The sequence below is a fragment of the Monopterus albus genome, unplaced genomic scaffold (assembly GCF_001952655.1).
Source record: "Monopterus albus unplaced genomic scaffold, M_albus_1.0 scaffold237.1, whole genome shotgun sequence".
Lineage (NCBI taxonomy): Eukaryota > Metazoa > Chordata > Actinopteri > Synbranchiformes > Synbranchidae > Monopterus > Monopterus albus.
In genome coordinates this window covers 654,542-665,915 of record NW_018128117.1, presented here as the reverse complement: position 1 = coordinate 665,915, position 11,374 = coordinate 654,542, and the positions used below count along the sequence as shown (strand labels likewise).

The following is an 11,374-nucleotide window of genomic DNA, read 5'->3' as shown; positions in this document are numbered from 1 at the left end:
TTAGATGTTTACTCATCCTTGGCATGGCTAGAACTCCTGTACATTATCTTCAGTGTTTCAGCATTTGACAGCTTTCAAAGGCATACTCGCTACTCGACAGTGTGCTCATTCCCAGAAGAAATGTCCATTTCTAACAAGAAATGTACCTGGAGACTCTAGACTTAATAAAGGTGGATTGTCACATTAAACAAAAGTAGTTCAAAGCCAGTAACAAGCCTGTGCCTGGCTGCTCTCCAATCAACAGGTTATGCTGCTCAGATTAAGGTTGTTATGAACACAACAAAAAACTGTTTTTATTGAATATACCTGTGAAATGTTCAATGTGAACATCTGTCATTTGTTCCCCCTACATTATTCACCTCTAGAAAACCTCAAACTGTTTTTGTAGCTCAGACCCTGGTCTCTTATGTCAAAGCCCTGTGCACCATCAGCCTGACTGTCCAAGCTGACTTCCTCCCTGCAACTTCTGTTCGATATGATACTACTGTCTTTGGTAAAAAGGAAATAAATTACAGTGTGGGTATAGCCCACGGTGACAGGGAGTCCATTAACATCATTCAGAAAAACAAAGGTAAATCATTGCCTTTCACTGTACACTGCTGATGTAGCGTTCCTCCTCTTTTTGCACATTTTTTCTTTACTGTAACAAATATGAAGGGAGTGTCAGAGAGCCGGGGTGGTAGTCTCAGCTTTAGTGCATCTCTAGAGAAGACAAAGACTGATCAATTTTAATTACCCCATAGCCTCGCAGAGAGCATGAGAGTAGTTGGAATTTAAACAGCATAAATGGCCACACTAACCTCAGGGAGCCCCGAGAGCCACACATACAGAATATAGCACAACCCCAATGGATGCACCCAGAAGTAAAGAGGGGTTATGAAAACCTGTGAGTTATGTAATCATCATGTTGACAGGGGAGCTGTTTCTCTACATCCTGTGGTGTAATGTCATGAAAGGGTCACTGATTATTCCTAGACGATCAGGGCAGTGTGGGGATGGCATTGCCTTTCCATGGAGATAAAAGAGACACTAGGAGCACAAGTTTAAATTTCAAATAACACAAACACATACCTCTGCAACAGAGAGCAGTCCAACTCTTTGTCAAGCTTTCAACATAAGTGGGTTTAACCTACGGCTGTCAGAGTGAGACTGTGAGGGAGAGATAGGAACCAGAAGGAGGAGGAAGACAGAGGGGATGCTGTAAAGTGCCAACTGGATGTTCATATTGGAATAGTGGGCTTGTTAGTTTTACAGATGAAGAGGGTGCCTGTTTGTTTTGTAGCTGCATAAACAGCTTGCTGCGCATTCTTTTGAGTTTCCTCTTACCTTAGTGTCAGCAGCACCATCTGGTAAAACTAATCAACTCTTAAGTAAAAGGCTACTCGAGTTGCTCATAAATGGGCATTTACAAAAAATATTTTGTGTGAAAAGTTATTGTTACAATCCAGCACAGAGAGAATGAATAAACTACTCAGTAAAAGCAGAGTAGTTTATGAAAGAAATCTTATCAACCAGCATAGAAATAACACTCCTTATGCTCACAAATGTGCTGTAACATCTTTATTAACAAGTGAAATGTTACATTTCAGATAAGGAGAATTCACCATAAGGCAACTGAGAGAGAAAAGAAGCCCATTGCTTCTAAAACACTCTGCTAAAGAAGTTGTACTGTGCATCCTCATGAGGCAAAACTTTATCAGCCATTGCAAGAAACACTACTTTCATTACAAGGGAGTCAAGAAGCAGCTTTAAAAAACAAAAGTGAATAAATTAGTCATTTCACTTTCCCTCTCCACCTCAGATATTTAAATGCCAGTTTCAGTCAGTCCTCTTTAAAGCTGCTCTACCTGATTTCTTTTCAGTTGTTAGAAGGTCTGGTGAGACTAAAAAACAACCTGACACCAGCTGCTTTTACACACTCTTTGCACCGGCCCGAAGCTAGCATTAGCTGACAAGATTGTCAGTATAGTAGGACACTGTGGTTACTGCTAATGAGACACAAAGCACTAATGTTACACCAAGCTGGAGGTACTCCAAAATTCAATACAATTCAGGAAATGCTAGGTCACAAATGTTACGTAAACAAACACATTAGCTTTAGAGACTAATGCATCCAGAAGGAAGAACGCTACATCTGAAACAAAGTTGAGTTCTTTGGCTGCTTTTAACGCTCTCCATCTCCAAAATCCAAACTGATGTTAACCCTGGTTTTTGCTCTTTCTTTGTCCCACTCTCGGTCCAAAGGAACATGGCTGCCTCTTTCTAGCTGGCGGTGTTTCCAATTTTTAGTAGAGGATAGACCCTACGTAGCTGTTTGCAGCTCAAAAAATGCTTCACTGGGTGGCAGGTGGGATTATTTACTGACAAATCTTTTTAAAAGTTTAGAAAAGCTGGAATGACAACAGAGGTGCTGTAGGAAGCAGACTAGGGGCAGTGTAGCAGAGACACACCATGTCCTGTCCCATTTTCACTGGATTTATCAAACTGTGCAAAATCTTAGTTAGTGCACTTTTAAGGGCCCTTTTATGGGAGAAGAATTAGCTTAAATACTATTTTTAGAATACATATTTTTGGATTTGTGGTCTGTCAGACACAGAGACTCGTTCTCCAGTGCAAGGCAGCTGATTTTAATATGCTTTACACACAACCAAATGCACTGGTGGAAAGTAACTAAGTACATTTACTTAAGTATGGTACTAAAGTACAATTTTGGGGTATCTGTACTTTACTGGAGTATTTTCATTTTCTGTTACGTCATAATTCGACTTCGCTGCATTCACTGCAAACTAGTTCCCCCTTTGCCAGCTGCAATATTAAATGTGATGTACGCAATAATGCCTCAGTAATTATAATACACTAATATGATATACAGGAATGTGAAATGTGCCATTCTGCCTAATGAGTACTTGTACCAGGGTGTTTTACATTGTTGTGTTGCTGCTTTTACTTAAGTAAAGGATCTGAGTACTTATTCCACCAATGACCAAATGTACTGTAGTATTTGTTTAAAAAAAATAATCTCGTAAGCAAAGAGAACACAACCTGCGGAGAGCTGTTAGTGATTTAAGGGTGAAGACTGGTTACGGATATCATTTAAGTCTAATCTAACTTCAGATGTTATGATGAATTCACTGCTGCTTTAAAATCTGTGTGTTCTTAAATCAGTTTGATTGGATTATGTTGCTATTGATATGAAATGGTAGATGAACATGCTTTTGACCACAAAACAGAAGTGTATGGTAATAATTCTGATAGCAGCTGGACTCAAGACAAGTCTCCATGTGATTCAGGCCAGGTGTCCGGGAGTCCTGCCATCCCATGGGTACAGCCCTTTAGTCTGACACCACAGAGGACACCAAATAAATTATCTTATAATGTTTTTTTTCAACAAGCAGCCAAAAGTGCAAAAAAGGAGAGATTTTTTTTTTTCCGTGATGACCAATTGCATGCATCATCAAAAAATGCTCATATATATGACTTACTGTTCATGATGTGTATTTCTAAAGTGAATATAGATTGGAATGATTATCTTGATTATGTGCAGATGAAAGAGGCCACACAGAATATGGATAAATAAGCAGTACAAACTCTTAAATCCATCATCTCTCCACATAAACAAATGTCCTAGCAACTCCAGCACTGAGTAATCAGTGGCTGTATCCAAAAAATGTGTCCACCAGTGACATATCACAGTGACTGGACATATTGTTCAGTTTATTAGAAGCTCTGCCAATATGAACTCACACACAAGCACACACACGACTGCACAGACACTAGGAATGATTCTGGCCTTGGACTCTATAAACATGCCAGTTGACATTCAACAGCATTACACACTATTAGGAAGAATTAACAGCATCAACAGGCCAGTAAACCTGCCTAACAGAGTGAAAGAAAGGGGGAGAGACTTATGTTGGCATTTGTGTTGAGAGGATAGTGAGCTGATGAGATGTTTTAAGAAATTTGTGGCTATCCATAATCCATAACTTGATTCCAGCACCAGGCCTGTGCAGTGTCCACCCCATTGATAAAACAGGATGGGACCTGTCCTTGTGAATTATCTTCTGTTTTCAGTAGGCCTCACATAAGCATTCATGACCCAGTGGACTTGATTTAAGACAGATTAGGTGATAGAGTTGAGGCCTACGAACAGTTTCCTTTGTTCAGGGGAAATCTTAAGTGACAGTAGCAAATCATTGCAGCCCATCCTATACCAAAGCACTGTTAATGTCAGGTCTTGGGTTGTTTGAAGGAGCACATCACAGAATAAAACCTGTTGTTTCAGGTTGCTGATTCTTAAATATTCCAGTAATAGGCATTGGAACTGTGTGAATAATTGTCCATATTCCGTCTGTTATTTTGAAATGAATATTATGATTTTACATAGCATTCTAAACGTCTTTAAAAAATAACCAAAATCATTTTACGTTCACTAGACGGTCATTTTAAAATTATATCACCGGTTTCCGGTACTAATCAGAAAGCTGAGGTTGTTTACTATGCAGAAAATCTGCACTATAATTATCTTACAGTTTTATATCTGAATGTGGTTCCTGAAACAAATTAAGATGGATGGGAAACTGAGATGAATTGGCCTGTGTTGCACGTGATTTCCTTTACTTTGGACAGAGGCTGGATGTCTGGATCAGGTTGCTGGAAATTTTAGTTTAGATGATTTTTCTCTTCTTGTCCAATGCGTTTCCAAGTGCGCACGACCAATCTGCAGCAGCGCTCCGCAGACCCCCTACCAGGCATCTGGTTACTCTGAATTTATTCCTGGAGGCGCTGCTTTTAGGAAAATCGCCCCCAACAGGTGTATAAGTCGGCTCGACAAAAAAAAAAAACATAGGTGGAATGCATCCTGGCGGAAATCTGGACGCGTTGCGGAATCGAGTATAAACCACCGATGAAACTTCGTTGTCGCTTATTTTCGTCTCCAGGATTTGTTGCATGGTGAGGTGAATGCGGTGTGCGTCGGGCTGCATTTCCCCCCAGATAAGACCGGATGGTAGTCGTGATCACAACTGAACGAATCTGGATACAGTAGGAGTACTGCCAAGTCTCCAAAACGAGAAGGCATAATGCAGACTAAACTAAAAACCGAGAGAAGGACGGACTGGCATCACAAGGCGCCAGCACATTAACAAGCAGGATCTTCATGCAATTCCACTCACCGGTTTTCATATTTGGAAGATGCTAAATTCAAGAAGTTAATGGAAATGATATTGTAAAGCTTTGCGCATGTGTTTTATTATTCTAAATGTGGTCACGGGATATTTTACGGCGGAAGAAAACTGATCTCCCTGAGCGAAGTTCCAATGTCCAACGGCCCAAAGGTTGGTTATTTGCTTCAGTGTACTTGAAAATGTACATTTTTGACAAAGTATTTTTCTTGAGGGTCCCTCAGCTTGTAGCTGAAGTAGACGCCAGGCAGGTCCATAAAAGTGCACCCGTCTTATTTTCACAGCCATTTTATTGGTATCCATGCTGTTCCCTAGAACATCCCTGGCACGCAAAAACAGACATAAAAAATGTCCAAATCTCACGTGTGAGTATGTACAGGCCCCATTCACTACCAGTGGCACCATCTGCCAGTTTACATTAGACTTGTTGTCTGTTAATTAGTCAGTGCTGATACATTTATGATAGTTTTACTCTCACTGTAAGCAAAGAACAGGCTGCTCTAAACGTGCAGCTTGGTCTACTGGAAAGCTCTTCTCTGCTGTGTGTGCTGCCTGATCATTACAACTTTCAGAGTAAAAGACTGTGCTAAGTATATTCCTCTATACTGTGTGATGCTGCACTTGTGTAACAAAATAGCATATATTGATTCCAGAAAACACTACAAGTACTACAAGGAAGGCGATATCACCCATACAGTATGTGCCTTCACCTGATACCTAATGCATTTGTCAAATAAGCACAGAAATGTGTTTTGTCTGAACCTTTTTAGCCCTTTTTATTAGTGGCAATGATAATACTCAGGGAAAAAGTATTATTTTGGTTTCAGATTAAAAATCAACTCCCGTATTGGCACCGAGACATATTTTACTGTCTTCTTTACTGTATAGTGTATGCACTTTCTCTGCATATTGTATAATTTGTACTCTCTCTTTTCTACATTCTTGTTCAATGGTGACAACTGCAGGGTCCCCCTGAGAGTTCATTTTGATTCAAAATAAAAGTGTTCTTCAGAGAGCCACAGCAATATGAAACTAATGCCTAGGCTCTCAAATGAGGTGTGAAAACCTGCTACCATAAGGTCTCTCCTGTAGTAAAAAATTCTCAGTGGAGCAAGATCTTGCTTTTTTTATAATGATTTTTGGACAATTTTTCTTTCATGGAGGGGAATTTGAGGCAGTTCTACAGCAGTAAAGTGACACTTTGACTAAAAGGAGATGATGGGTGACATAATTTGGAAAAAAAAAAGCTTCAATGACTAACAGTGATTTGATATTTCCTTAATATCTGTCATTTTACCCTGGTGCACCTGCAGAGTGTGGGATCACTACTGTTCAGAAAATAAGTGCTCACACTTAAACACCACTGTCATATGTTTGTGATCGCTAGCAACCACTTAGCTTAACTTAGCTTGGAGGCAGGGGGAAACAGCGAACCTCGTGCCCACTTAAAAAAAAAAATCTGTATATTTAGCTCACAAATTAACAAGTCGTGTCATTTCCTAAATTCTTTCAAAAAATGTTATTACTGTATTATGTACTGTTATTATTAATAGTAGTAGTAGTAGTAGTAGTAGTAGTAGTAGTAGTAGTAGTAGTAGTAGTAGTAGTAGTAGTAGTAGTAGTAGTAGTAGTAGTAGTAGTAGTAGTAGTAGTAGTAGTAGTAGTAGTAGTAGTAGTAGTAGTAGTAGTAGTAGTAGTAGTAGTAGTAGTAGTAGTAGTAGTAGTAGTAGTAGTAGTAGTAGTAGTAGTAGTAGTAGTAGTAGTAGTAGTAGTAACAGAAAAGACTCCAGGAAGTGACTGTTCCAGCCAAGAAATGGACAGAGTGAAGCAGATAACGGCTGTAAAACCACAGTATAGCATTTGAACAAAATAACTTTATTATTTAATTTATTTATTTATCTTGTAAACTTCCAGATTAGCTGTTTAAGGCTGTGGATTCCTGTGTTCCTTATTATTTACTGTATAAGAAAGAGAATAGTATAGTTCTATTTATCGAACTTTCAGAATTAAAGCAAACAATTTTTCAAAGATTTTTCAAAAATCTTTGGGCGCAGTTTTACATATATTTATTTTAAAAAAGTTGTTTTTTCTTCTTGTTCTTAACTAATCATGCGGCTGTGAGTTTGTTAATCCACTCATTATTTACTGGACAGAGACACAGAGCAGTATTAAGTTGTCCTGAGACAGTGGTGCAGTAATAGGGAGCGTTAAGCTACGCAAACTCCCTTATTTTTTGTAATTAGCGATGTCTAAACATTTCCACTTTATCTTGTTTAGTGCTTTTAACAACCTGTTTTATTCATTACCCTTTCCATCTCCCCCACCCCCTGTTTTCTTGTTAGCTGAGTCCTCTATGGTTTCAGATCCTCTAAAGTGCATTAGGAAGGGGTGTAAAAGCAGCCAGTCAGCTTACTGTTGACCTCATTTTTAAGATGATGTCACAGTTACAGTTTACTAATGCTGTTTCAAACTCTACTCCCTCCTGTTCTATTCATCTTAAGTATTATATTTAATTTTAGATTTCACCACTGCCAGACTCCAAAGAACCTAGAGGCCTTTTACTAGGAGACAGTCTCAGTACAGTGTCACTGCACAGGTTTTGTTTTCATTTTGCCGTCCCCAGGGAACCACTAACTGTCAATCACTTGCATAACAGGCATTACTAATGCAGTTAACTATAACTATTAGTAGCTCAAGAACAAAAAATCCTACCATCCATTTCAGCTACAACACTACAGGCCCGATGCCTTTTTTCATGACATCTGTTTGGTGAAACACATTGAGCTGAAGAGCTGAGAGAGCTGAGCATTTTTTACTTTTCAATTCTTGGCATGTTTGTGAAGCACTTGGAGATCAAATAGAATGCAATGGGCCAGGGTCACTAAAAGATGTCTCGCTTCACAAAATGCATGTGATGTTGTGTCAGGTACAGCCTGTGGGGTCTTACCTGCGGTATTTTTAAGTCTTAAGATTTTTAGACTTATTTTCAATTTATATAGTTTGAAAATGCATGAAATTCCTTTTTCCTTAGACTTTTTTTTTTTTTTACTCCAGTTGCACTTTTTGAATGTTTAAAAAGTGGTGATTCTGTGTAATCCTTCCACCTCTTTTCTTTATACTCTGTGTGTCCTTTTCTTCTATTAATAACAGCATAACAGGAACAGATGTGCCCTGTAACACCTTTGTCCCTTTCATTTCTAGTGTGAACTCCACGAGCCTGCAGCTGTAGCAGTTTTACCAGGGTGCTGGTAAGCTGAAGCCCAGGGAGATGTCACAGCTGTACTACCGGCGGACTGACAGCTCCTCGTTCCGGGACAGCATCCCACTGAGAATTGTGCGGACCGAGTCGGAGCTGTCACCTTTAGAGAAAGCCTACCTCGGAGCTGTGGAAAAGGGGGACTACGCTAGTGTCAAACAGGCTCTGGAGGTGTGTGTGTGCATAAATATATGAAAGGATAGATACTTTGATTGGTAAATGGATGAATAAATACAGCTACTGTATCTTAAAATTATGTATGGATATGAAGTATTTAATCTGATTGGATTAAGTTAGAAGTAATTGGAGGTTTATGGGTAACGTGCAGGTGTGGTGATTCTCTGCTCATTTCCAGAACCATCTGGAGCCTTTATTTGCCCTGACACAAAATATTGCTGCAGCTGTTTGGTACAGTAGTAGCATTGCATCTGGCATGCCCAAAATTATTTTACAAAAAGCAAAGACCTTATCACTTACAGTAGCCATACAGTTAACAGCATGTGGCATGACATTGTCCCATGACTTCCTTTTCTGACTCTGGTTTGTATATATTATGCTAATAGCAGCTAACATAGCCTTGAACTTCAGACTTTTTTACCAACTAGTCTGCTTCCCAAACCAACCTGAGGCAGTTTTTCAGATTACATGCAGTAAGGTCATGTCACAGACACAGTAGTACTCCCTTAGACTTGTAAACAGGCATTGATGTGTACAGTTGGTGGTGTTCCATTTTTACCTGCTGATAATCTGTAAACTCTGAGTTGGTCTTCAGATCTGTAAGGTGTGTAGAGAGAGATTTTTTTTCCAAAAATCTATGTGGGTTCTATGTCAATGTGTATCTTCTCATCTAATCAATGATATTGTCACAGAGTAGCTTTAAAATCAAATCCTGACTTTCAGTGACACCCTCATTTTGTCAGGAGGCAGAGATCTACTTCAGAATCAACATCAACTGCATCGACCCTCTTGGCCGCACAGCTCTGCTGATTGCCATTGAGAATGAGAACCTGGAAATTATTGAACTCCTACTGAGCTTCGGCGTCTATGTTGGCGATGCTCTGCTGCACGCAATCCGCAAGGAAGTGGTGGGAGCTGTGGAGCTGCTGCTAAATCACAAAAAGTCTAGTGGCGGCATGCAGGTGAGGGATGATAGCTGCTGATTAGGCTGTGTGTGTGCATGGGAGGCAATGTCAGCCAATAAAATACTGGTATTCAATGTGCCGCTTATAAAGTGCATGTAGTTGCCTGGAGCTTTTGTAGCATCCAGTGTAATTGACCCAGTATTGTTGGCAACAACAAAAGCTGATGTTTCAAATAGCTGTGTCATAAGTGTTTTCTGTCAGTTGGATAGGGAACAAGTGTTACAGACAGAGATTTAATGAATAATACTGAAAGAAAATATGATGTACTGTATATTTTATCCAAAATTAGAGTGTATTCATATTTGTTCATCTTGATACGATTCATAGTGTGAGAATGCAACAGTGCTGTTCATAAAAGAGCCCTCTTCTTCAAGTCGAGGAGAACTGGCTGTTCAGAGCCTTAATTACCATAATCAAAAGCAAATGTGTAATTAATTTCAGATTGGTATCCTTTTGCACTGATTGCTTTCCACTCAAGAAGCGTTTTCTCTTTTTTTACTTGTTCCTGGCACATATGCATTGTACACACTGGTTCACACATACTGTATATGGTACTTTATTCTTCACAATCTCTTCCCCTCCTCTCCTGTCAGCAGTAACACATAATAAACCACAAAGAACAAATGTCGTCGACTTCACTGATCAACTGTAGGGCAGATGTTTTTGCCCTTCCTGTTAGAAGCTGTGCATTTTGCCTTGGTAAAATGGAATGAAATCATGGAAGAGGGGGGGATTAAAAGAATCCAAAAACTATATTAGGGAACAAACAAGAGCATAAACACAAGAGATAGCTGCATCTTGTTTGCTCATTGGTTATGGGGGGGTGGGATTCAGAGGCCAAACATTTCCAGTCTGACCCCCTCAGCTGTGACATCTGTCAGCGGCTACATTACTTTGTCTTCATAAGATAGTGCTTCTTCCCATCACATGAGTAGGCTGTGAAAATAGATCACTGTACCAAATCTCCCCAAGAGAAGTTCACTGATTATATGAAAAGGCTGTCTGGGAAATACGTATCTTATCTGATGCCAATGTGTTTTCTGAGATTTATTTATAAGAAGATTCATTTTCTGCTTTGCCGAGTGTGTGTTTTCTCTTTCTATTTTGCAGGCTGGCTGAGCGATGTATTTGTAATAATCTTCCAAGTGTTGTGGCTTATTTGTTTTCCACTGAGGAGCGCATTGGATATCAGTTTTAAACAGCTTCATGTATTATCCTTCGGATACAGATATCCATCTTTTGGTGGCATAAATACTGGAGCTCAAAGTATTTCTCAATTAATAGGGTCCTTTGTGTTCTGTTTTTTGCTTTTATGTTTTGCGCTGGCGATAGCCGTGACTGAAGGGATTATGTTTTTGGGTCATCCCTCTGTCTGTACATCCACTTAGCCTATTCTTGTGTACGTGATGTGTTGGGAACACCTTGAGGGGATTTCTTCACATTTGGCAGTGTGACTTGCAAGTGTCCATTTGGATTCGATGATTATTTGATTTGATTTGATTTGATTTATTTATTCTTTCAAGCATGTAAAGACAGTTGATATATCAACACACATAATTTTACACATATCCAACAAATGCTAATCCAATATCAACTTGCTTATACCTAGTACATGCTTGAATTGAGTAGGAAGAAATCAGACTTATCCAGTCCTACCCCATGACATCATCTTACCATCATTGGTTTGCAAGCAGTATCTCTACATAGATAATTCTCTTCTACACCACACAAGTAATATACTAAAAAAATTATAACAGAATGTTAACATTCTTACATAATTACATTCTTAAATA

General features: G+C 39.2%; 1 protein-coding gene across 6 annotated transcripts in view; it reads left to right on the top strand.

The window, feature by feature from the left end:
- LOC109971893 (short transient receptor potential channel 4) overlaps positions 1–11,374 on the top strand; it is a 67,317-nt gene that overhangs the window by 34,691 nt on the left and 21,252 nt on the right. For 5 of the 6 annotated variants that reach the window (XM_020620450.1, XM_020620454.1, XM_020620449.1 and 2 more), the window contains 2 exons: positions 8,385–8,610; positions 9,360–9,578. In XM_020620450.1, the coding sequence (XP_020476106.1) occupies positions 8,452–8,610; positions 9,360–9,578 (378 nt within the window). In that variant the 5' untranslated portion in view covers positions 8,385–8,451. Of the gene's footprint in view, positions 1–4,647; positions 5,337–8,384; positions 8,611–9,359; positions 9,579–11,374 lie in introns of those variants that run through there. The other variant, XM_020620452.1, reaches the window with a different exon arrangement.